Source organism: Poecilia formosa, unplaced genomic scaffold, assembly GCF_000485575.1.
Source record: "Poecilia formosa unplaced genomic scaffold, Poecilia_formosa-5.1.2 Scaffold126, whole genome shotgun sequence".
NCBI lineage: Eukaryota > Metazoa > Chordata > Actinopteri > Cyprinodontiformes > Poeciliidae > Poecilia > Poecilia formosa.
Window position 1 is genome coordinate 886,351 of NW_006800065.1, and position 26,453 is coordinate 912,803.

A 26,453-nucleotide genomic window follows, 5' to 3' on the forward strand; every position below is an offset into this window, starting at 1 on the left:
AAGAAGAGCATTTTATGGTTATGGGCTGTCTAATAAAACCCCAAAATCTAGCTTTGAATAAAAATAATATATATTATATAAGAAAAATATATACGGAAATGACTTATCGCTTGAATTACCACTTTTACAATCGTGTCCAACAAAGAGTCAGTGACACGATCCACACGGAAGGTGAGCCACTGCAAAAAAATCAGGCTGTTCGCAGAGTGATGCATGCAAAAGCACTAGACTGAAGGAAAGTTAAGTTGAAGAAAAAACTAGTGCTGTAGAAAAGCAGACCCTGGACAAGAAAAGCACAAGCAGCAGGGATAACGCAGCCTTGTGATGCAAACCCCAGTGAGGTGTTTGGGGTAGATTCATAAGGTGAAACTGGTGTCAGAGCTTCGAGAGCCACCACATACATGCACATCACATGAAACTCTCACATTCATTGTGTTAAGACCCTGCTGAACCAGAGACAACATCAACAACCTCTTAGTTTCCTTAATGCCTCGGCAATCCCACACTGAGCACGTTCATTCCACACTGGACTGATGCTTTAATTCATACAAAAACTGTGAACAACCAGCTTCTTCAGAAAAGGACTTTAGTGACCAACCCTCCTTTTGGAGACTGTGACTGTCACAAAACATCTGTCAAAAACTCTGTTGAGCTTTCAGATCATTCAAAAATCACAAACCATGCATGTAATATCCCCAACACGTGAGAATGCAAACTCTGACAAGCCAAAGGAGAAATCACTCAGGTCAATGCATTACATGCAAAAGTATCAGACAACTCATAAAAGATTACACACATGTCAAAGGTGAGTGACACCTTTTTTTGTTTTGTTCTGTGGATAACTTATAATGAAAGAACCATTGAAGTACAAGGATCTGCTTCATCCTGGTGAACCAACGTGACTGCTCAGGAAAGTCTTAATGATGCACTGAGACACTGTACATTAAACATGTTGCCCTCTGTGTTTTCACCTTAAATCATCTGTCAAGGAGTCATTTAAGTCCTGGCTTGAAGTTGTGAATCTCCTCCACTCTTTTGAATGGGTTTTGCCTCGTACTCTTCTTCTGTACCCTGTTGCGTGTGCACATTTTTCAACCATATGATTTCCTTCCATATATCATTGTAATAATATGCTGGCATACAGCAACGTCAGTACCCAACTTATGTAGTGACCATTGGCAGCTTGCCCCCCTTGTGGAGGGTCTCATGGACAGCAACAGACTTCCCCATGATTGTGTATACCATGATTTTGGCCATAACTTGACATTTTCGTCATAAAAATACGATTTATAATAACCAAAGCTGATATCAAAACTGTGCAATATTCCTGTATTGCACAGGAACGGACCTGTGCAATATATGCAATTGACTTTTTCTTAAAATAAATTTACTTTTTGTTGATTCTCTAAGTTATTGAGATGTACTTATGAATGCTTACCATCACAAGACCGGATTTCTTAATTTTTTTTTAAACAAACTAATTTACATGTTCTCACTCTCAATATGGCATCTCTCAACTGTTTTTACGCACGGAGAGCGCAAGGAGAAGTTGCGCACGCACCTGAACTGGGAGGGGAGAGGGGTTCCTTCTCTCCGGGCTGCCCGCGCCTTCCTCACCCGCAGTGGGCAACTCCACGGCTCTGCCAACCCCTTTTTGATCCCCCACCTCCCCCTCCGCCGTTCCCCCGAAAAACCCGGTGTTACGTCAGAAGGTGCACGGCAGGCAGACTCGGAGGAGCTAAACGTAGATGTTGCTGCCAAACCCGGCTCGGGGCTGCTCACGAGCTCACTGCAGCCAATACAATATAAAAACACAAGCCTTTTAAAAGCAGCGACAGTATGCGGTAAGTCAATTGTTAATTCATGCTTGATCGTCTCCTCGCTGGGATTTATTTTTATTTTTTTTATATTTTTTTTTGTTCTCACAGCTTTCTTCACGTGACAGGTCACTGTTACTGGCACAATTACGCGCAAAACAGATAAGGAGTAGACTGGTTTACTGGTTTGAACAACAACAACAACAACAACAACAACAACAACAACAACAACAAAAAAGAGTATGATATGATGATGCAACAGAGATTTTTGACACACGGATGTTTTTGCATTTTTTAAGTTCGACTCTTTGTTGATCTGAAAAAAACAAACAAACATGCCCCACGCTCGAAATAGGAACCCCAGTCCCATCCCGGAGGTAACATGGGACACGGGACTGAAGGAGATGAACGAGACGTGGAAAGGGGCAATAGCCTGTCTGGGGGTGGCTGTCTTCTTCGTAATGACCATCGGGATTATTTACTGGCAAGTGGTGGACCAGCCCAACAAGAACTGGATCCTCAGGGGAACTTTCAGCGGACTGATCTGGGAGAGAAGAACCCATTCGCTGGTCATACAGACGCTGATGGAGGACAGGACCTACGTGGAGATAGACGTCGGGAACGTGGGGAACCCCGACGTCGAGGTTCCCTTTGTGAGGAACCTGTGCTGGCTTAATAAAACAGAGTTCTGCTACACCTGGGACTCGGTGGCCGAGGTGAAGATCTCGCTGGAGGTGAGCGAGGATGCGGAGACGGAGTGCTACAGCATGGCCTGGACGCCGGTGAACTGTCATGTGGAGCTGAAGGTAGGTGTCCGGTCAAGATCCAGTCAGTCAACCGAGGAAAATCTCACTCCGCGCAGCATAGGACTAATTAAAAAAAAAAGTTTCCAGCTTCATTTTGCGCGCACTGAATTTGTTTGATCAGCTACTGACTTCATGTGCAAATGCAGTTAATTTTTGTCCAAAAATAATTGTCATTCAAACCTTTGCAACATAGTTCAAATAGCAATTACAGACCAAGCCATGTGGTTAAATAATTTGATTGTGTCGGATATTAAACATGATCGTAAAAAAAGTACATTCAGTTTTTCTGATTAAGCACAGTGTGCAATAATCAACATCAACAATCCTACCTGAAAACTGTCATTAAAATGTCAGCAGGGCCGGAAACCGGTGTTTTTGTTCGACTTGTTGGATTTCCATCCCAGAGACTGAAGAAAAAAAGAAAAAAAAAAAAACCTACTAGAAAAGTTGACTTGGCGATGAGAAGCTACAGAAAGAATTTAAAGATACAATTCTGTGGTGTGTGTTTTTGTCGCAAAAAAATATATGCAAACAATGAAAAATACCACAGGATAATGCAGTAAGGATTTTCACTGAATACAAAGCTTTACAAGGAAGAAATTATAGTTATGACGTCACAGAGACCACAATTGAGCTAATTGGTTTGCATTTATTAATTTTATGTCAGGCATGTAACGTTTGGCAAATTTTCACTCAGATTCTTAGTCATTTGAGCTTCAGCTTAGTTCTAAAGGTTTCAGCTGTGCTTAAGTCAAAGTGTTGGATGTCATAGTGGGGCTTGAAGACCTTGTTAGGACTTTGGAAACCATCTTAATGTAACACACTGACCACACTGTATGTCGTCTTTGCACAGTTTTGCTTAAAATAATTCCACGCAATACTTTAAAATGTTTTTCTGTGGTTCTCTCAAAAGAAGACAGTGAAAGAGCAAAACTAATGAAAACAAACGCAAATGTAAAGAAAGACACTAGAAAATATGAATGGCTCTACTTAAAAGAAGCACGATCAGCAGCCATATGGCTATTGTGATGCCACTGCATGTGCATATGGAAGTTTGTTTTTGTATGGTATAAAATGTGTTGTTGCTAAAAGAAAAAATGATTTTACACCTATTAGCTTTAAGTTTGTTTTTAACTGTAACTTGTTTGCTCCAGATAAACTTTCTAGCAAGTTAAACTACGGTAAATGCCAATGTGTGCTCTTGTGATCTGTTTTTTTATTTTTTTTATTTTTTATTTTTTCCATTTCAAAACTAAATTGAGTTATTGCATTATTTTAAAATGAAGCAAATCAAATCAACAAATTTGACATTTGCAAAAATCACAATGCAGTCGGCAAAGTTTCTTATATATATATACACATATATATATATATATATATATATATATATATATATATATATATATATATATATATATATATATATATATATATATATATATATATATATATATAAATAATAGCCTCCATAGTATAGCTGCAATCAGTTTAATTGCACCTTTTAAGAACTTTGCATCCAATAGTCTACTCACTGTAATCCACCCATCCCTCTCTCCAGCTTAAATTTCAGAAGCACTTACAATGTTTTGGGAGGTTAATCTGTTCCCACTGGAACATTCCTCACCATATAACTTGTGGCGTGACTGTTCCCAGCAAATCTTTTCGTGCCCAGGTCGCCTTTGTCGTCCTAATTTTTGAAACCCGGCCGTCTGCAGAGCCTCTCAGGTGACCGTTTGGCAACGGAGGCCAGATTTGCTGACATGTTTGTGCATTTCACACGAAGGCTTTCCTTCAGAAAACTCTACTTTCTTAGACGGCTTCATGTACCTGCGTCACACGGCACTTTGGGTTCTTCAGTTCTGCAGTCAGGTTTCTTTATTTTAATGTGTTGAGACACGAAGCGTGCGTCTAAAAAAACTAAAGGTGATATAGCTTAGTTTTAAGATGCATTTATAACTAACTGTCTTTGAGGCCTAATTTAAACAGCCGTAATGTGACCCACGTCTGTGTTTCAGCATAAATATTCTAATCATCCGTTCTACCTTTAAGTGTGGTCGTAATAGTTGTATTGTATCTTTTTTTGTTGCTTTCTGTTGTTTTTCCCAAGTCTTCCTTTGTTACCCAAAGTGGTGGGTAACCACTTTGGGTGAATTGTTTGTACAAATAGAATTAAGCATTTCTAACTATTAAACCAAGTTTTAAAGAACTATTCTTTGGGAAATGATTGCATTAAGGTCTAACTCAGTTAGTAGTTTAGATTAAGAAGTAGATATAATCAGCTGCAGTGCTTTTAATTTAGCGCTAAAAAGGAATCTACACTCTTTATTATTCTGACAGAAAGGTTTTTTTTAGAGTCTCTAACAGACACCCTTTGCAGAAAGTCAGAGCTTCCCTATCAGGAAAAACACTGCTGATTCTTTTTACATTTGAACTTATTGTTATGCATCTTTACCTGCATTTTTGCTTGCAAGTTGTGATTCGTCGTTTGACTGTATGTTTGAATCCTGTCAGGACTGCTTCTCCATGGCCAATGTCTCCTGGTACGGCGGCGCGAATGTCCAGGGTCAGACCTGGCCCATTAATGATCAGAACATCACAATGCAGCCCTACGTCGTCAGCAATCTGAAGGACGCTCCCTCCGGATATGGCTCTCCGCTGGAACGCTACTTCCTGGGTTCATCGGGTACGGTGGCAATTTATTACACACACACACACACACAAACACACACACAAAGTAAACACACAAACAGAGATATATTTTCTAATGTGTAACATGACACAGAGTCAGCTGTTTCTGCACACTTCTAACAAGGGTTGTGGAAATCTGACTCAGCACTAGCAGATTTGCAATCGCAGAGTGTGAGGGAAGCCCAGCGGAGACTGTTGTGTTGTCGTGTTTTAGTGCATCTCAAACTCCTCACGTGTTTAAACAATAATAATAAAGAAACAGCTCTCAAAGCAGCACTTAAAAATCACAATGCTGATTCGGTATGTCGTCTGACCCTCAAATAGAGCGCAATATAATCCTGTCTGTGGCATCTCGCTATATTAATTTTAGGATTAACCACAAAGGGAAACAAACCACCTTTGGCATCTTAAATTAACTCTTTGGGATCCAGGAGTAATTGCCTTTTGTCTCTATTAAAAGGACAGTTTTGGATGAGAGCCCTCCCGACTTGTTTAACTCCCTGGGTTATTTTTGGGAGGTGTTAGATTTTATCCAGCGGGCAAAGCGGGAACGCAGCAACCGCCAGCGGATGTAAACGGTTAATGTGACTGATGGGGAATGTGTACATGTGCTTGTGTGGTAAAGTACAGCATTAACCTTGGCAACTTAATACTCTGGAGTTGTCTTAATCTGGTGTTTGGCCTCTGAGCAGCTCCTCCCGACAAATTAAATCTTGTTCCTCGAAGATTTAAAGCTGAATAACTATGTTTTATTATGCAACACAGTGATAAATGTGGTGATGTCATACCAAAGGTGTTTTACAAACTGACTGTTACTAGAACAGATCTTGAAATCTGTCTGTATACGTCTATTCATCCCATTTATCTATTGTTAAACCTAACTATTATTAACTATTAACTATTTAAACTCCATGAACCTGACCTTCATGAAAAAGTGCCAAGAGAAAGCGAGTTTTGAAAGATAACTCTTAGACGCCGCTGTTGCAGTTTGCTGCAAGTCATGCTGGGGAAACAGCAAACATCCAGAAGCAGGTGCTCTGGTCAAATTGACCTAAAACGAATTTGTTTACATGTAAAACATAACATTTGGTGCTGGCAGCAGCAGGATCATGCCACCTCCAAAAGGTAGGAAAGAGTTGACGGAGTGATGGATGGAGCTGCTGCATATTCTGAACAATCCCAGCGGAAAATCTGTTGAAAATGAAGACATGTGCAGTAGACACACTGCGTGTGTGACGCTGCCGTCACACACGCAGTTATCACCTGACAGTCCTGACACACAAAGGCAAGCTGTAATTTTCAGATTATTACTGGCTAAAATAGAATCTGCACAATTTACCCTCTATACCACAATCACTACTGTTCATATAGCATAAATCCACACACATTTCAGTGTGTTACATAACCAATGCGGCCTTAACAAGAAAGTCACATGACCTAAATCCATTTTTTTTAACCTTGTAAGACGTGAGCGAACTTAACAGAACCTTGTCAGATTTTGGTTCTCTGTTGATCTTTGCACATGGGATTTAAAATATCTCAAATATGGCCGATTAGTCTGTGACAGATATGTTGTGTACTGTAAATAGACTTAAAACAGGGCAAACTGTTATTTAAAAAAAAGACACAGATGCTTGTTTGGGCATTATAGATTAACTAGCTCTGATATCTTAAAAGTACAAGGATGTTTTAATTCGTGAGTAAGGTTTGCCTACAAAATGAATATTTAATCCAAGATTTTTTTTTGCTGTGTTTTATTGCACAAGTTACAAGAACATGTATTTGAAAACAAGAGTTGTCACCTCAAAATTAAAGTTCAAAGATGGCAAACTGTTCACAAGAGTGATGAATTTAAGGATATGAACTGAAAGTTTACTGGAGGGAAAAACTGTGGTACAAAAAGATGCATGTGCAAGAGGAATAACTCCAGCCTTAATAAAAGACTTGTGATGCAAAACGGAGGAGATTCACATTGCATGGATTGCAGCTACAAGTCACTTCATTTGAAATAAAATCTCTCTCCATAATTCTGCTGAATATTAGTTTTAATTTCTGAACCACAGCACTTTAATTCAGATAGAAAATATCTGTTGTATTCCAAACGGAAATTAAGTAACTGATGAAAAAAAGGCCTCTTTTGATCATTACATTTGATTTTAACTTTTGCAAATAAACAATAAATTGCCATTCAAACCACACCGAAACCCTGCACTGTAACTACACACCAACATCTTAACAGAAGTTTTCATTTTTTAAGTCTCACAAACTTTCACTTTGTATGAAGCGCTTTAGACTCTTAAGAACTTGGAGAAGAACTGAACAAGAACTTCAATGAAAAGTCAAATAACAAACCAAGCAGCATCGTGTATTTGTGTTGCTTTACTCTGTTCCTATTCAGATTAGTTTTTCCGCACAAGCTTGTTATCATGATGCAATTTACGTAAACTATAGTTTTCAAACGTCTGTAAACCTGCACACGGTGGGACAACTGTGTGTACGCTGACACAACATGGTCCCCAATGCTCTGGTGCATAACTCTCATAGACTTTTAGATTTTTTTTTTTTTTTTTTTTTGCAGCAGGTGATTAGCTCAACGAAAACAAAAAAAATAAATTGTGTGATAATTTAATGAAAATGTAACAGTAGCAGCACCCAGTGCTCCATGCACCCTGTGGAGTGGAAATGTTAAATGATGACGTTTGGAACGTCGGCCTGGATTCTGTGGAAGAATGTTAACACAAAACTGATTCATGTTGCCGTCAGTCCTGGTTCTTCTCTTTCTTTTTTTCTTTCTCCCCATCCTCACAGATGAATGGTATGAACTTTGTGTTTAGTAGGTTTAAAGAATACAGCACTCAAACCATGACAAAAGCATAAACTTTTCATTTTAAATGAACTTTTCATTTTAAATTGTTGGACAACAGTTACTGTCTGGTTGCTGCATCTGGTCAGACTTATCGGACATATCACAACAGTGCTGTAGTTTCATACTGAGTGAAGACATTTAAACTCCAGCGTATCACTGCCAAGTTCTATAAATTTATCTCTTTTATGATTCACCATTTAGTTAAACAAATTATTACTCCCTGAACAACAAAATAACTCAAAACAAGTCCCTTCTTTGTTCTTTTTATGATCTGCTGTAGTTGCAAGACAACAGGGGCCAAATATTTAAAAGCCTCCTCTTCATGCACCTGCATAACTTATCTACTGTCTTTGAACCGCTTTGGAGGCGCATTTTTCTTTTTCTTTTTTTATATCCCTATGACATCGTTATTCTTATATCGCTTCTATTTTCTGCACCAAGAACTGTCTTTTCTGCCTCTCCATATTTAGCTCCATATCATCAGATGACAACGAGATTCAAATGAGAACAGGCGCACCACAGCGTGATCTCGAAAGGGCACGCACTGGATCACCTTTAGTGTGTGTGTGTGTGTGGAACAAAGGGACAGGAGGGAAGACGAAGGAACGGAGGGTGTCTAATCATGTCAAACTGTGTCTGCTGTACTTTTTACCATCACCCTATCAACAAACAAGCTTCAAAAATGCTTTGATTTCTTCAGCAGCATGGTTTGATACTTGACACTGATAACATACAGATTTAACATTTAAAAATAATTGCATTTTCGAACTTGATGGTATAATCAATGGCCTCCGCCACAGTATTGAGAGTTACTAAGATTTTAATTAATAAAATCAAAAGAATGTTGTTGCTTTTTTTTTTCTTCTTCTTCTTCTTCTTCTTCTTCTTCTTCTTCTCTGTTTTGGTTTCATCTGAGACTCGCTGTCTGAACGTTTCCCTTTCACAGGTTCAAGAAATACTCCAAAAATAACCAAATGTAAAACTGCGACCACAGCTCCGCAGCATTCTGCTGAGTGATATAACTATTTAATGTCATTAAGAAATTCCATCTCGGCTTCAAGCCTTCGCTAGACCTCCGGTTCGCTCTTTCTTTCCGTTTCTGCTTTAGGGGAGCAAATATACTGCAGCTTTAATATAATATTAGGACAGCTGCTTGAACTCCTTGACCATTACACACGAGGTCCGGGCATGTGACCTGTCTTCACTTACTTTAGTTAGTCAGTGGGGCACATTATAAATGTGGTAGGGTCTGAGTGACACGTGCAACCTAATAGGACCTCTGGGAGTCAAAGAAACTGAAGATTTCGTTGCTGACGCACAAATATTGGACGGCTGTTGGCACAGATGCATTGAGCAGAACCAAGAGGGCAGAGGTGTTTGCAGAGAAGCAGAAAGATTAGATAGAGGATATATGGAAGTATAGGAGCGGCTGACATTTGAGAATACTGGCAGCTAGAGGAACGTCTAGCAGCTCCACCTGTCTTTATCCATACAAACATAACTGAGCTGCGAGGAGCAGATCAGTCAATATTACAACATTTTGCTCAAGCTGAGGTAGGATTTTACTCTGTTTCCAATGGAGAAAGCTCACCAAACCGGCATGTAAACTAACAATAACATTTCTGAGGAACACCTAAAAAAGTTGTTTTCCCTGCCGGGACATGCATCTGTTTTGAAAAGTTGCATATCTAATTTAATACAGCACGTGCAAGCAAATAATTAACATACAGCTAAGGCCAAAATAATGCATGCAGTTTCAGTGTTATTTAGTTTTACCAACCATTGAGAATCGGTGAAGGGAGTGAAAGATTAGGGTGATGATAACGAAGTCTTCTAACTTCAAAGACTTTCCAAGAATATACTTAGCTTGAAAGTGTTCAATCGTTTGGCACCCATTTTTTTAACGGAACTGCTCCAGCCGATATATCCTCCATAAGAAACTGAGATCATCCGGACAGATAATCGTTAGAAGGAGAACAGGAAGAAGGGCAGAGAGTGAAGGCCAGGAATTGAACCCGGAACCTTCTTGCTACAAAACAACAGTGCCAACGTCTGTGCCACTGAGCCCCCTTTAATACAATGCTTCTATAAAAAGATGGTGATGATCACACATTTAGTGTCCACGCTGCTGTTTATTGTGACCAGCAGTTTATTTTTCCAAACAGAAATTTTTTGTCTTTCATGTAATCGTAGACTTCTTTCAGGTGGCTGACAGGCAGTGTGCAGGAATATTGGGGAAGTGTTGTTACTCCAGAGTAATAAATAAATAAATAAATAAATAAATAAATACTATGAATTTTATCCATCTCTAACTTTATAATAATTAATCTATTTTGTTCATTCCCATTATGACCAGCCAGCTGCATATTAAAAAAATAATTGAAGTTCTCCTGGGACATGTCATAAAGTTTGGATTGTGTGTTGTGATCTTGCTTTTCACACATGGTATCAGAACCAATCAGGTTAATACACACAGTCACTAATGTGTACTTATAATAGGGCTTTACATGATTAGGAAAACATCTAATATCCAATAACTTTACTGGATGTTTACAATTTTGATATGACTTGCAAAAAAACAAGCAAATAATTAAAATATGGTAATGCCTTTCTTATTTGGTCCAAAGCAAACACAGACCCAACTGAAAAATCTGTATCCTTTGTCTTCCACCTTACAATTTTATGAACTGATCTATCCCATAAAAATCACAGTAAAAATACATCAAAGTTTGTGGTTGTAACATAAAAAAAATAAATAAAAAAAAAACGTGGAAAAGTTGTGCTGAGTCAGTACTTTTCTCTGTCGTCTGCATTTCTCTAGACACAGAGGAGGAATTAGATTGAAATTCAGCTTGTCTCGTTTTTTTTTTGTTTTTTTTTTCAAACTACGACTCTTAGAAATATTATTTCTTTTCCATGTTTCTTTGTTTCCTTCTATGACTCAGTCTTTCCATGTGGGATGATAGTTGATTGCTGCTCCTTTACGGTTTGTGTGTTCAAGTAGGCAGGAGCCAAGTATGACTGAGTCAGAGATAAGAGCCGTAAAACCGACACGCATTGGATTTTGACTCTTTTGCACTGACTCCACTGCAATCAAACTGAGCTTTTTGATGATATGCAAAGCTGATCAAAACTTGAAAGTATTTTATTAAAGTTTTATTGAAGGCACAAACTCACGATTCAGTAAAACCAGTAAAACAGAAGGTAAAAGATCATCTGTTGACAATTCACCAGATAAGCTACTTTCATTATATAGCTCGACTTTGTTTAATTACAACCACAGACTTTAATGGACTTTAGTGTAATTTCATGTCTTTGAACCAGCACAAGTTAAGGCTTGTGTTCACAGTAAGATAATCGGTGTTTTTTCATTTGAATTCAGTTTATTTCGCACAAATTCACAACACATGTAATCTCAAGGCACTTCACAAAAAAGATTGCATTATGTCACTGACTTGCAGCAGTCGCTCCTCCTGGACGAGCATAAAGCGACAGTGGTCAGCTGCTTGTTTTGTGTCGCCGACGGTTCCTTCCCTTCATACTGAGCATGCATGTAACGACAGAGGAAACGAAAACAGAACCTGGCTCAGTGTGAACGGCCATCTGCCACAATGACCGACTGGGGATTTGAGAAGACAGAGCATTACACACACACACACACACACACACACACACACACACAAAAGAAGCAGATGCACTGAGTACAAACAAAAGTAAAAAGTTAATGGCAATAATAGCTCCTTTAGTGGCTTCATCGCAGAGAAAAACATAGTGAACCCGATAAGCTTTGAGCTGGTTTCAGATTGTAAGAGCACAGACAGTTAGTTGCAGCAAAGGCTCAGCCAGTGTCAGTGTCTAGGAGAGAGACACTAAAAGACCGGGTCGAGACTCTCATCTATAGAATGACAATGTTAAGCTGTTGGCAGCAGCAGCTCAGCTTAAATCCCCCTGTTATGAAAGGAGCCACAGATAAACAAAGTGCCAGAAATGTAGCGTCTCAAAAACTAAGAGAGAACTTACAGCAAAGAACTGGAATAGCAGCAATGAATGGAAAACTGGAGAGCAGGAGGAGAATGTATAAAAGTCGGGACAAGTGACAGAATTTATAAGGTTGAAGAAGCATGAAAACTGTTAATATATAATAGAGGTAACAAAGCTGAGAACGGAAATACCTTCCTCTTATTGTTTGACATGTCTTGTATGTTTTAGGTTGGAAGAAAAAATTACATTAAGATGATTTAAATAACTATATTATACGAGTGAGAACCAAAACAGAAACAGCTGTGAATTATGACAACAACAGGAAAGGTTCAGATTTATTTAATCTCAGACTATGGCAAACAGCATATGTAACCATCTAGATACAGTTATATTTAAACTACTTAAGATGAAATAATTGATAAAAGCTTGTATGTTTAAGCTGGAAAAAAAGCTCGTGTTTCGTTTTACTTCTCTTTGACTTCTGAGTGGAGATGTTTAGAACCAGTTATGCGTTTTAATTGCCTTATTAGGTCACCAGTAAGTTTATGGCGAAACTCAAACTCTACTCTGTTCGACAAACATTAATCTGAAACATTTTCCAGTCAACCACCTTTTATTTTCATCAAAATCATGAAAGTAATAAAGTGGAGTGATGAGAGGAGTCGAGCTATAAAGGTTTCTCATTGTGTCATTATTGTTTCAATAAGGGGGGATTGGAAATTTACTAACATGGCAGGAACCCAGTTTTGTGGCTATCAATTACTTGAGGTTGGGCACAGAAACTAAATTTCCATTGTTAAGGAAATTCATGCCTTGACACACACACACACACAGCTATGCACACACGCACGTGCACACACATTGAGCATTGTGCACATTTTTAAAACTGAAGTCAGGTTTGTCAGGGTGCACTGGCATCATAAATAACAGTATAAATATAACAGGTAAAGGGAGTGCAGCCCATCTGGTGTGCAGCAGGAGGAACTCAGGCAGCAGTGTTTTTTTTTTTCTCTTTTAGAGACCCTAGATGCCACATTAAAACCTTTCAGACCCCTGAGAAAGTGTACCAATCTATCTCCACATGCCACCTCCAAGTGCTCACCTCTGCCCCAGCAAAAAGGAAGTACATGGAGCCTTTATGGTGCCATAAGACCTACCCTGTTTTTCTTGGATGTCTGCAGTTTTCCGCTAAAGAAAGTGTACATGAGTGTGTGAGTGAATACATGCATCTCCACGTTGTGTGAAAGTTATTTGATTTGTGCGCTTGCTCACAAACTGTAAAACTGAGGAATGCGTGTGTCAAATCGCTCATTTGTGCCCATTAAATTGTGCTGCTGCTTTGAAAGTAAGGGGATACTTCCAGTAAGGCAAATAATTTCACCTTTGAGAGCTGGTGGATATTTTTTTTCTTCTTTTTATGGGAAGCTAGGAATGTTTAAATAATTGTTCTAAAAATAGGGTCGCCCCCTTTTGCTTCGTCCTCAGTATCCCACGTTGCCTTTTACGCAAGGCTTCAATTTTGCGTCATTTTCTTTTGAATTCTACATTTCCTGCTCTCGTGTGGTGAATTTGGAGATATGCGATGTTTGTTACCAAAGCAAAGAGCTTATAAGACTCTGCTTAGACAGCAGAAAGCATCATGCTGTGTGCAAAAGCCGTTAAGATTGTATAAAAATAGAAAATAAGATTTAGTACAACTTTGGATCTCTGCAGTTTTGGACGATGCTGTCCCATTTCCTTGACTCACTTCGGTTTTACTTCCAGTAGGAATTACAGTTCAAACCAGTTATTTGCATAGACTGCATGAAATATACGGCACAGTGTTTTGGAGATGTTTTGGCCAGTGCATTACATAAAATATATTGCTTTATGAGGAACATCTCAAGAAATCAGCCAGGAAGCTATAGATTGGAGACAAATTTAGCTTTCAAATGACCAAATTTCCCTAAGAATAGAATTAAATTAATTGTTAAATGCCTCAAATACAACAAAGTTGGTGTTTTGTAGTGGCCAGCACCAAACCCTGATCGCACTACAATGGAAGATTTTGGGAAAGGGTTTAAAAGGTGAATGTGAGCGAGGCAGTCTTGAAGCCAGGTAAAGCTATATCAGGAATAGACCAAACTACTGTGGTTAATCTATTCTAATTAGCAAATAAATGTATGTATTTACATCTAAATTTAAATAAGTGAAAAATCTAAAGATATAAATTTTGTTGTTATTCCACCATTTTTCAGTAATTTCCCTAAATCTTACCGTGGTAAACTGCAAAAACCTTAGTGTGAACTAATGTCAGACGGTGTGAATAAAAGATTACACAAATATATTCCTATGCAGTGTACTGTATGTAAATATCTGGTTTCAACTGTAAGCATCTTTGGAAGTCACCCTCAAGCGACACGTTCCGCCCTGTGCACCCTTTTAGTAAAACACAGCATGCAGCCTGCGGTATCTGCTCGTCACTTTGTGCATCTACTTGGTGTTTGGTTTACTCTCACTTCATCTGTTTTCACCGCTTGTGTTTCACCTTCATCCCTTTACGAAGCCATAACATTTTCTACACTGCTCCACTTTCAGCCACGCTCTACACGTTTGCTTTAGTGCAGACTAATTCAGCAATATTCTTTTGCGGTATTTTACTGTTAAACTCAGTACAACTCATATACAGGTATCGTGGGTTGTGTTGTGCAAATGACAACTATATCTGACAATTATTTATCAGCAAAAATCAACATTTAGCGCTTTAAATCTGTATGACGGAGAGAAGTGGTGACCTAATACCTTGTGAGAAGCAGCTGAGGTGTTACCAGTATCTCTTTGACATTATCCATTGCAAACACATGAGAATTACCTTCAGGTTAAAGGCTCTTCACTGGCCTTATGCAGTACTTAAATGTGGATCTCTCAAACTATTAATCTGATTATAAACTGGTATGTGTGTACCTTGCCCGCTTTTGGTGGTGGCCTGCATGAGAACAGTAAGGGCATTGAAACCAGAGAGGGTGGCGGAAGCAGGCCAAGCGCTCACCAGCTTCTCAGACTATTTAATCTCTTCATAGACCAGCTGCAGAATCTGAAATCCTCAGGTTGGGCACTTTAAGCAGCTTGTGGCAAAAAAAACCCCAACAAAAACCCAGAAAAACCCCCGTGTCAGGGGCCGGGGTCAGAGTCTGGGTTAACGACACCAATCGATAGCAGATTTTGCTGGCCTTAGATGGGAATGGCCCGTAGCCGGACAGAACAGAGAGGTAGAGCGGGTGCTTAAAGCAGGAGAGTGGCGAGGGGAGAGGTAACCTGAGATGGACAAGACATTCCTTGCAGGGCAACAGTTACATCTGGGGACAAAATTTTCCCATGCATTTTTTATCGTTTCACTGATGGCAAAGACTGTCTACACTCATGGGACACTTCCGCTGCAGGACAAAAGTCTTGATTTGTCCCTCACTTCTTTATATTTTCAAAGCCAAACGATCTTCTGAACCTCACAACAGTATTCATACCCCATGAACCTTTTCATACTTTATCATATTACAACAACAAACAGTAAGAGATGCTTCTCTTAGGCTTTCAGTTTTTTCAGGTTTATCTTTCCATCGCGACTGACCTCCCTGTCCCTGCTGGAAAATTGTTACCACAGTATGATGCAGCCAGCACTGTGCCTCGTAATGTCAATGGTGTTCTACCACTCATAGTGTTGCGTACGTATAGGCAAAGATGGTCTCTCTCCCAAAATTCATCGCTTGCGTCAGTCGAAAACATAAATTAGTCATGTTCTGGTAACTTTTGGTCAAAGGTGAGATTTGTGAGCATTTTCACTGCTAGCAAAGGGATTTTTCCCCGACTACCCGACTGCCTCTTCTACCCCAGGTGTGCGGTGCAACCTGCTGCCACACTCCTTCAACGGCGCGCCGCTGCCACCGCTCATCTCAGGCAGTGTTTTTCTTACATCTGATATCAGCTGACACAGCCCGCTCTCTGCCTCCCACAACAATCTGCCGCACTCATCCAGGTCTCAGTAACACTCGTACACTATGTCATGGAAGTGGAATCTGCAACGGATCGTCTCACTCGCACTGCCTCCAGTTTGAAGCCAACAAGAGAACTGAATACAAAGTGTGTGACTAAGTCCCTGTGTCAGTGTGGCTCTGTTTTATAAAATCCGCGCGAAAGGTTGCCAAATGTAGTATTTATTTAGTTCTGACAACAACGACGCAGTACACTAACGACCCCCTGCCCTGTCTTTTTCCCACTATGCAGGAGTCACAGTGCTTGTGTCCCCTGACATCCCCGTGCAGCTCGGGTTGGACTGCAGACAGCAGTTCTGCTTGAAGTCGCTGCCTAGTATGGAGCGCCTCCCTCTCCAGTACACTGTGTGTGTGGCCCGCAACGTTAAAGCCGCTCACCTGGAAGCTGTGCAGCAGCTTTCCGAGCTTAGCAGGGAGCTGCCAAACATGAAAACGTTGTGGTGAGTTTGGGTTAGACAGAGATTTTAATTTATTCCCCTTCAGTTGTCACGAGTCATGAACAAGCCCTGTGTTTCTGACAGGCTGCCGTTCTGGAAGTTCCTCATCAACGTGGACACGGGGCCGAAAGTGGAGAAGGAACTGAGAACCTTCTCCAATCGTCTGAGGAGACACCAGTTGGGGGAGGGAGTCATTAGCCTCAATGAACATTCCACCACCCTCCTTTCAGAAATGGTACATGCTGTACACTCGTTTCTTAGACTTTGAAGTCTAAATCGATTCTCAGGTTTAGATTTTAAATAGTTTCCCTTAAAAGGCCAAATGAGGGACAGATGTAAGTTTTGATCTAAAAGCCTAAGTGCGTTAAGACCATAACCATTGCAAAACTGCTTTTCTGCAAAAATTCAATCACATTACAACATAGCTACAAATACAGATCCAGTGAAGATTTTTTGTCACCCATTCCTGCCTGAATGTATCTAAAACAATATAATAAAATACAATTTTGGCGTTAGATACCCAAAGTGTAACTCGAACCACCAGATGGCAGCAAACAGCTTCAACTTTGATCCTTAGAGTGTGTTGAATATGCTTTAACGATAAGAAGTGCATTAACAGGAATCACACCACATTTCTCTGTGGCCTTCACCGAGAAATGTGTGACAGAGAATTTTAATCTCTGATACCAACGTGACACATTTAAGAACAGTCACTTCCTCATCCGATCCTGCAGACTCTCCTGTCAGATGTTTTATCCCAAGTGGAGATTCTGCATATTGTCCTCAACAAGTTGGTCCAAATGGGTCTAAGTAGGTTGAGAAAGAAGCTACAGTAACATCCTGACACCTAAAATACATTTTGGTAATTTAGTTAATACATAAATCTCTGATTTGAGTAATACAGTTACAGTCCTGCAGCTAATATTTTTATGTGGCATTTAGAGGAAAGCCTGGCTAATGCAGCAGAGAGTGTGTGTGTAACATTAAAACATTGTCTATTTTGATGTGACACATTGACAACTCAGATAACACACTTTCTGGCATCATCATGCTCATCTCGTAGGGTCAGGTTTTTAAAATGTCAGCAATGTATGTCAACCACTGACTGAAGATGTCCAACTGTTTCTTTTTATGGTTTTGCGTTTTCATTCACTTGTCCTTTTTCTAAAATGTGTGGCTCTCGTGATCTTCCTCATTAACAGTTAGAGCAGTGAGGTTGGTTCACAGGTCATGTGCATAAAACTGACACAGCTGAAGGAATATTTTTAAGTGGACCTCCACTGTGACGGAAACAGGCAGGGAACAAAAGAGGGAGGACAGGTTCACTGAAATGGCAAAGCAAAGAACTAAAACTTCCTAAAACATCCTCGAAGACTCTGTTATAGTCCAACAAGTAATTATTTTGGGATAAAACTAGCATAATATGAATTGCATGTTATGGTTTCATGTCCGTCAAGTAGCATCCTCTGAGTGATATTCCGACCTGCACGGAAACGTACACCACAGTTAAGTGGATCCATGTCAATACCTGGTGATGTTCCGCCACAAAACAAATATAGTTTGGAGAAAATAAATAGAGCCTCGCACTCAGAAGGATCTCGGGTTGCTGAGAGTGTGGTAACTGCAGGACGGCGAAGAACTGGGTGTGCTGAGGTTCAAAGGGATCTCAGCCAAGATCAACTCCAGCAGGTGATCCTGACACCAGTGCGATGCTGCGATCTGACTGGGAGTCCGCACTGGAGCGGAAAGATGAGGAGCTCATGGATCTGTGTTTGTTCTGTTAATACACAATGGTAACTGTATGTTCCTTTTCACAGATCAGTAGGTGTGAAACGACAAAGGGAGGAGGTAGATCGTGGGAGTGATAACGCATATCTGTAGTTGGTGAACGAGACGTTTCCAAAGTCACGGGTTTTCTGTTAACCTGCAGTTTCTTTGCGTCTTCATCCTGCTGTCCTCATCCCCTATTTTGATGTACAGTAGATGCAAGGAGTCCTACAGTGCGTTATGGAAAACTTTTACAAGTATAGTTGAAAGGAATCCAATATTGTAGATCATTAGTAAGTAGATCATTAGCTGGACTTTGCTCTTCCTTTTCAGTTCCCACAAAGATTTTTACCAACTACGTTGGCTCACCATAATTCATTTCCGTTCATTGTTTCCGAAACGTCAAGGTTAGAATTGAGCTTTTGTTTTGTCTTGTTTCTTCTTACGTAAACTAATCATGCTTTCATACATAATTTACAAAGCAAACCCAGAAACTTACACAATACGAGTTAATCTATCTTTTGTTTCCACAGTTCATTCGCATCCTGGGATAAAACGTTGTATTCTTAAGAGCTTTGGTTGCGCACTTACGTAATCTGAAATCTCCGTTCGTGAGAACGCATGTTGAATGTTTTTATTGTCCACAGTGAGAGTTACCTGCGTAAGCATCATTCGGCGTCTCTGTTCCCTTCTGTAGGACCATGACTACCTCAACAGCAGGAAAAGAGGGATGTCCAAGAGACTGACCAGGGACCTCCCACTTGTCAAGCTTCTTAACATTTCCATCACCCTGTCTCCTTTCCTGGGCGTGGACACCACGCAGTTCCACACCTCCCTCACTGACGGCACAGAGGACTTCTGGCTCAGCCTTCCCTCAGCCGCTCAGGGGAAGCTGGTGAGAACCAAGCAGCAAAAACATTCGCCATGTTCAACAGTCACACCACTTAAAATGTACAGTATTTCACCTAAACTAGATTTATTACTGTCCATATTCCATGTGAAAAAGTATTTTACTCTCCTACATGTTACCTTTTTTTTTTTTTGCAAATAATGCCTCATGTGAAAATAAAAACAAATGTGTATCGTAAGATGGAACTAATGTCTGAAGGGAATCACTAAATATTATTAGTATTTTTTTCTTATTTGTGCCTATGTTAAAAAAATTATATTCAGTGGTTTTTAAGTCAACTATCTCACACCCAGATTTTGAGAAAGTAATAAGTTTTATGTGGTGAAGTAATTACCAGGAAAACAATTAATTTTGTAGTGATCCTCTGTGGGTTTGTATCTGCCACAAGGACATTATGTACCTTATTTGACCCACTAATTTAAAGTACTTCTCCACATTGTATTTAGAGCCTGCTGTAAAAATATATTGCTTTAAGATTCCAACGAATACAACATAACAACAGGGACTCACTTGGCCAGTGTCATAATGAATGGGGATTTTGTGCTTCTGGTTTTCACTAGATTGTGTTTTTTTTTTTTTTTTGCATTATTTTGAGCTGTTTATTACTCACATGATGGGTGTTGAATACTTAATTTCTTTGTGTTGACTTGTTTAGTTCTTTTTGGTGTTCTGCTTCTACTGTAGTTTCGTCTCTAAGTGTTGATCTCCAGTTTGTGGTTCAGATTCCATTTTGTGGTCGTTCCCTCTGCCTTCATTTTCTGCTCATTTGTTCCTTCCCTTTCATTCTCCCTGATGAGGGTCTCTGGCTGCACTGCATTCATCTGTTTAGTCATAACAGGTTCTTATGCCAATTATTTTCATTATACAATACTTGGTTATTTTTTTTGAGAAATGCCTGCCTCTTTTGCTGATTCACGGCCAAATTAAAACCACCACTATCTAAATCTGCCACGGCCAAGATAGTTTTAATATTAACTGCATTGTTATATCCTCATTTTTAAGTTGCTTTATCAAATGCATAACCATAAATGACTATGGGCTTGCCTGTTGGTGCAATTGTGGATTGGCAAAGGGGTAAGTTGACCCAGGGTCATTACTTTTACTTGTTTACTTGTGCAGCACTCGATCTTGTACTGGTTTTTGAATAAGTGGCATTCAAATTGTGAAATAGACACCAAATATAAACACTTTACGCTATGCACATTCAAAAAAATATAACCAAGTTCATAAAAACTATCATGGTACTATTTAGATCTTACAAAACTGAAATGCTACAGTGGCATCAAACAAACCTGCATCGCTTACGCTGTTTTCCTGGTCCGTTTCTGCAGATCCCAGTGCTGACCCAGTGGCGAGGAAGGTTCTGCGTAAAGCTGAACCTCACTAACCCAGCCGCTGTGAGCTGGTTCCTGGACAGAGTGGAGTCCCTGCAGGCCCATTTGGGGATGGAGTACGTGGTACTGGAGGGGGGAGAGGGGAATCTGTTCGAGGAGCAGGCCCTGCGAACGCCGATGGCTCTGAGTGGAGATAAATACATTGAACTTCTGGCTGACATGGCCACCAGCATAGGAGACTCCACCATCATGACAGCTGGAACTAGGTAATGCATCTTCCTCTTCAAGTAAGTATTTATATTTTCATATCAAGGTTTGCTAATTACAAACATTTTGTGTCTCAGGTCAAGCCACATGCCTCTGTTCATCAAGATGGCACCGTTACAATCTGACTGGAGTCCAACGGGTTTGAGGGCGATCATTCCCTCCTTGTTGCACCATGCCTTGGTGGGATACAACTTCCTCATTCCCGATGCAGTAGGTAATGCAACAGCCTCTTTATTACATTTTTTTTTTTTTTTTGCAAGATTAGTAAGATGCTTTTTTGAAATTCACAAACTTTGGTTTTTGGCAAAAAACTAAATCAAGCATACTCCAGTCCTTTTCTAAATTCCTTCAATGGTGGCTTGCAGCCAAGCAGACAGATGATGTCTAGGTGAAAACTATTTTTCTTTGAAGTGGAGAAAGAAAAGAGGCACTTTCTGAAGAAGAAAAAAAAGTGCGATCCATTAATTTGTCTTAAGTCTAATTCGGTATTTCTCTGAGGCCCTCGGGGCTGACTGTGCTGTGTGTGTTTAGGTGTTTCCCCGCTGACACACACCTGACTGAAACTAACCAGTGATTAATGGGCTTCTGCAGCATTTAATTACAGTATGAGGAGTTGATGAAATCATTTGAATCAGGGGTGCTGGAGCAGAGACTCGTCTGACACATGAAGAACTGGCAGCACTGAGGAGCAGGGTCAAAATGTAAACCTTACATGCAAAGTTGTAGTTGATTTTAAAGCTGTCGTGTAAATACTTAAAGCAATATTGCTCTCCCACTTTTGTAAATAGAGCCCAGCTTTCATAAAGTTAAAATCTATGTAATGCATATCTACTTCTGTCTTTTTCATAAACTTAATGTTGTTTTCAGTGAATCAGCTCTAGAACTAGTATCACCCCCTGAGTTGTGTCTTATTATTCTCTTAGGAGGCTCTCTGTCTGGAGACCTGGTCACAGATAAGGAGCTGTTTATCCGGTGGCTGGAGATAGCAGCTTTTCTTCCTGTTCTCAGCTTCCATACGCCACCCTGGGTCTTTGGTGAGGACCAGGTACATGCAGCTGTAATCTGACAACACTCTTACCCAATCACAGACCATACTGTTACATTTCATGTGTTTATGTCTTGTAGCTAATGAAAATGTCAAACTGTGTCTTCTCAAAAAATAGAATCACAATAAAAGTTTTTTTTTTTGTCAAAAATGTTACCTTGTTAGGCCCAAATGATTCTGGGTAAAACTGCTGATTTGCAAGCTGTGCGGCAGTCACTTATACTCTCCACAATCTTGGTTGTAGAATAATGGAAAGTTGAGTGGAAGGAAGACATGGTAGAAAAGCTGCCCATCAAACGGGAAAAGATCTGCTCTGAGACAGTTTGATAGAAGCAGAGGACATAGATGACAACTGCTGCCTTTCTTCTGCTTATACATTTCCCACTGGAGACAACTTGGTGATGTTTTACCGTGGCTAAGGGAAAAAAAGGGCCAAACTTGGACCACAGCGACACGGTCCACTGTGAAGTTTCTGCAGACATACCTTGTAGTAATCTGACAATTCTGATTTTTTTTTTTAAACAGGTGGGATGTCTGCATTTTAAAAGTCTTAAAAAGATTAAGCTACAGTAGAAGCTACTTTTAAACAAAGACAGTAAAAAAGTAGCATACTGGCAGTTGTTCTCATTGATGCTTTCGTAGCACCGTAACATTTTTTTCTACACGGGAAAGAAGAAATTAGCAATTCACCAAGCTCAGCAGGAACACAAGGTCTCCAATCTCCGGTGATGGATCATGATGCTTTTACTAACAACTTGCAAGAGCTCAAATTCCTGAAAATATATATTTTTTTATTTATTTCTAGACTATGACAGCTGTTCCACCCCTCCTCCTATCCTTCCAGTCTTTCGTCATCTCAGTCACCTGTGGTTAAGAGTCCATCTGTTCTGAATTACTATCCCTGTTCTGGATTTATGGCTCACTCTCACTCTCTAGAGTCACCTCAACTGGAATAATGATTCCAAGGCAAATTCTGGCAAAAATATTTTACTGTCGCAATTAAGGTTTCCATTAATGACAGACAATTGTGACAGAGTTAAAATGATGAATTACTTTTTCCGGAACCAATAGCGATTAAGACGGAAGCGGGGAAAGCGTACTGGTAGCAATTTGTATTGCGTGACAAAGATAAAAATAGAGCTTTTGGACAGTTCTGCTAGACATTAGACAGCAACAGGTTTTCCACTTTGGTATGCAAGTGCAGCATTCAGCTTATAAAGTCGAATGATGCAAGACCGAGGTGACGTTTACTGTAAAACAGTCTGCTGAAATACATGTTGTAAATAACTTTAATATGGCTTTTTTTTTTTTTTTTTTACTGCACTTTGGTGCACCTTGTTTCCAGAATCTGTGAGACTTTATGCAGTCACAGACAGGTCACAGCAGCAACTGCAGCGGAGTCAAATAGCAGCGAAAACCTCAAAGCCACACACACGCCTGGATTCTCAATTAGAGCAAGATTCACTCAAACCTGGGCAGCAGTTCAAGCTCATTCCAAGTGTTCCCAATCCCCAGCTCATGAAAATACATTTTCTTCTTAATAGATGTGGTCAAATTAGGTTTTTGTCACGGGACACTGAGGAGGATGTGACCCTTTTAGGAATGCTACATTCGTTTGGCTAAATGCAGTCCAGAGCAGTGCTTGGACAGTAGAGCCACTGTAAGGGGAAAATGAAGCACTCTGCACTGGCAGGCACTGTTTTATTAAACACAGGACGCTGATGAAGTATTTATACCCCTTAAATTATTTCACATTTTTCTCGTTACAGTCACAGCCTTTAATGTATCTTATTGGTAAGATTGTAGATCATCACAACGTGGTGCATAACTGGCAAGTGGATGTGATTCTCAGTTTCAGTTCAGCATGCTTTGCTGGAAGATGAACCTTCAGCTTTGACAAGCTTCCTTATCCTTGCTGAACAAAAGCATCCACAAAACATACTGCGGCCACTACCGTGTTTTCCCATTGGAATGGTGTGCTCAAGGCGACAGTTTTACACAATGTGTTTGCATATCTGTTGGAATAAAATGCAGCAGAGCAGCGAAATAATAGTTGGCCTGTTCAGAGATGACATGCAGATCAACACCAGTTAGGGACAGTAATGCGCCATTACTTTGGTTTACCGTCTAACAGTGAGTCAAAAAAAGAAGTCGTAGAAGTAAAAGAGAGAGACTACATTGCTTGACCCGACTGGTAGCGACGCTGTGTGGTGTTGTGTCAGAGTAAAAGCCCGTACGCATCAACTTTATGATCTGTGTCAACCCTCCAGGTGTTAAATCTGACCCGGATTTATATCACAAAGCACCAGACGGATGTGGTTCCACTACTAGAGAAGTATGCAGAGGAGTGGCAGTTGACCGGAAACCCCATCTACCGTCCTTTGTGGTGGCTCAGTCCCAGCGACCCCATGACTTTCACCGCCGATGACCAGTTTCTAATTGGAGACGAGGTAAAGAGTCACCTGATCCCTCTCTGTTGGGAGAGGATCCAGCTTACGTTTCCAGCCTCTGATCCCCATCCAACTTCCAATTGGCCACCAGATCAGTTTTGGTAAAATGAACTGGTTTGAACTCGTGTGCTTTCAGGTCCTGGTGGCACCGATAGTGGAGAAGGGGGCAGTCCAGAGGGATATTTATTTACCAGACGGGGGCTTCCAGTGGCAAGACAGCCAGAGCGAGCAGGTGTTTGATGGCGGGACGTTTCTGGAGGGCTTCCCTGTTCCTCTGGAGGATGTGGCTGTTTTCTTACGGAGAAGCTGAGTCCTGACTAATCTCTTTAGTCGCCCAACTGTTACTGTTTTGAGTCAAATTCTTAAAAAAATATTTTTCTGAAAGTGTTCTGATCTCAACTTGCACTTTTCCACTAAAGACCATTGACACTGTCTCAACGTCTGACTTGAGATGACATGTAGAAAGACTTTTTTTTTTATACTTGCACTTTAAAGTTTGAAATTGTTACCTTTTTCTCTTTGTGATATCTTTTTCTTCCTTTTTTTAAGTTAATCAGTGTTACCTTCCGGTTGATTTTCTGGGCTTTTATTTTTTTATTCAATCATCTTTCTTTTGTGTATAGTTCCTGAGAGATCTGTGTGTTTACATACTGCCTTTCAACAGTCTTTAATTTTTATTTTATTTTTATTTTATTTTTTTGTTGCTGCTGGTTCTCTTCATAAAGAGGAACAAAGCATTGTTGGCTTAAAAGAATCTCCCAAGAAGACCAAATGAAGAAATGGAAAAATACAGGAAGACTTTTGAAACAGCTAATTTTTTTTTTTTTTTTTTGAGGGAACTGCTTCATAGAAGAAAACTGGGTCACACACCAAAAGTCACAAATTGGGATATTAGCACTGTGGTATTGAAGGACTTGCTCAGTCATTGGAAAAAAAAAGGCTTTTACTTGAACCAAAAGAGCTGAGAGACAGATGCTTTATGACTGACTGTACCTCAGATTTTGGATGCCCACTGCTTTTGTGAAGCTGTTACAACAGTTCATTACCAACTAGCATGTTTTCAGTGAATAGTTTAACTGATTTAGTACAGCTCTCTTGGACATTCTTAGTACTGTATTCACATGAACTTGAGGCCAAGCCACTGTTTTTTATAACTGTGCATATTTCTGCATTTAGATCTGATTTTCTTTTTTTTTTAAACGATTGATAAGAGCTGGTTATGAATTCAGAATGTTTTGTTAGTGGAAGAACTAAGCATTTATTGGTAAAACCTTGGAAATTTGATGCAAATACAGTCTCTGTGTCTTAGTAATTCCTTTAGATGGCCTCATTCACTTATGTCACCCTCTTCGGTTTGATAGCTTATTAATGTTCTGAACCAATGCTCTTATAAGATTTGTGCTTAAATTCAAAATCTGCCCAGATAAAAGAAAAGATTTTATTTTTTACTCCATAATTAACCACTCTGTCTTTTTATATGGTTGTTGTAGATCTTTAGAAAAGTTGTTCTTAACTGATTTGTTCTCTGCAAAACTCTCTTAACTGGCCAGCAGCGATGTTACAGGCTTTGTGTCTCCGTATAAATTAGCTGAGCAGATATCAGTGCTAATCAGCCAATACACTCAGGTCTACTGACGCTTATCAATTCACCAAATGTCTTATAGCGGCGTAGCATATTGCGATCACACTGATGTCTTAATCTGTCACAGAGCAGAACGTACAACGTGCACACAAGGATTTTCCAAAGCCCTTCTGGTGAGAAGTTCTAGTTCCGATGAGAAATCTTAAAAGAATGTGTTTGCTCTTTTTAAACGTGTTGCAGGAAGAGTTTTTACGTGTCGGTCCTTTAATGTACGGATGGAGCAAACCAGATGCCTTATTAATGTGCTAAACTTAAAATTCACACACTAAGGCGTGTTTCTGGATTATTGCAGCTTTAGCAACTGTGCCATTACATGTGTTTATCTTTTCTCTTTTCTGTAAATTGGGATTGTAGAATGATGCAATAAAGTTTACATTTTCTTATTTCAGGTCCTCTAATTTTTTAAGTTCATGTTGAT

General features: G+C 39.8%; 1 protein-coding gene across 2 annotated transcripts; it reads left to right on the top strand.

Annotated features, from left to right (window-relative positions):
* The first annotated feature begins 1,590 nt into the window (after positions 1-1,590).
* On the top strand, positions 1,591-26,418 carry LOC103144434 (SITS-binding protein). 2 transcript variants are annotated; one of them, XM_016676084.1, is made up of 11 exons: positions 1,591-1,844; positions 1,929-2,623; positions 5,135-5,306; positions 16,416-16,623; positions 16,705-16,855; positions 19,085-19,282; positions 20,629-20,897; positions 20,976-21,112; positions 21,822-21,943; positions 24,214-24,393; positions 24,530-26,418. In XM_016676084.1, exons 2-11 carry the CDS (start codon positions 2,153-2,155, stop codon positions 24,701-24,703), a joined length of 2,082 nt encoding a protein of 693 aa, XP_016531570.1. In that variant the 5' UTR covers positions 1,591-1,844; positions 1,929-2,152; the 3' UTR covers positions 24,704-26,418. The 2 variants fall into 2 exon arrangements, with proteins under 2 accessions (XP_016531570.1, XP_007561484.1); XM_007561422.2 differs by having other exon boundaries at positions 1,946-2,623.
* The last annotated feature ends 35 nt before the right edge of the window (positions 26,419-26,453 follow it).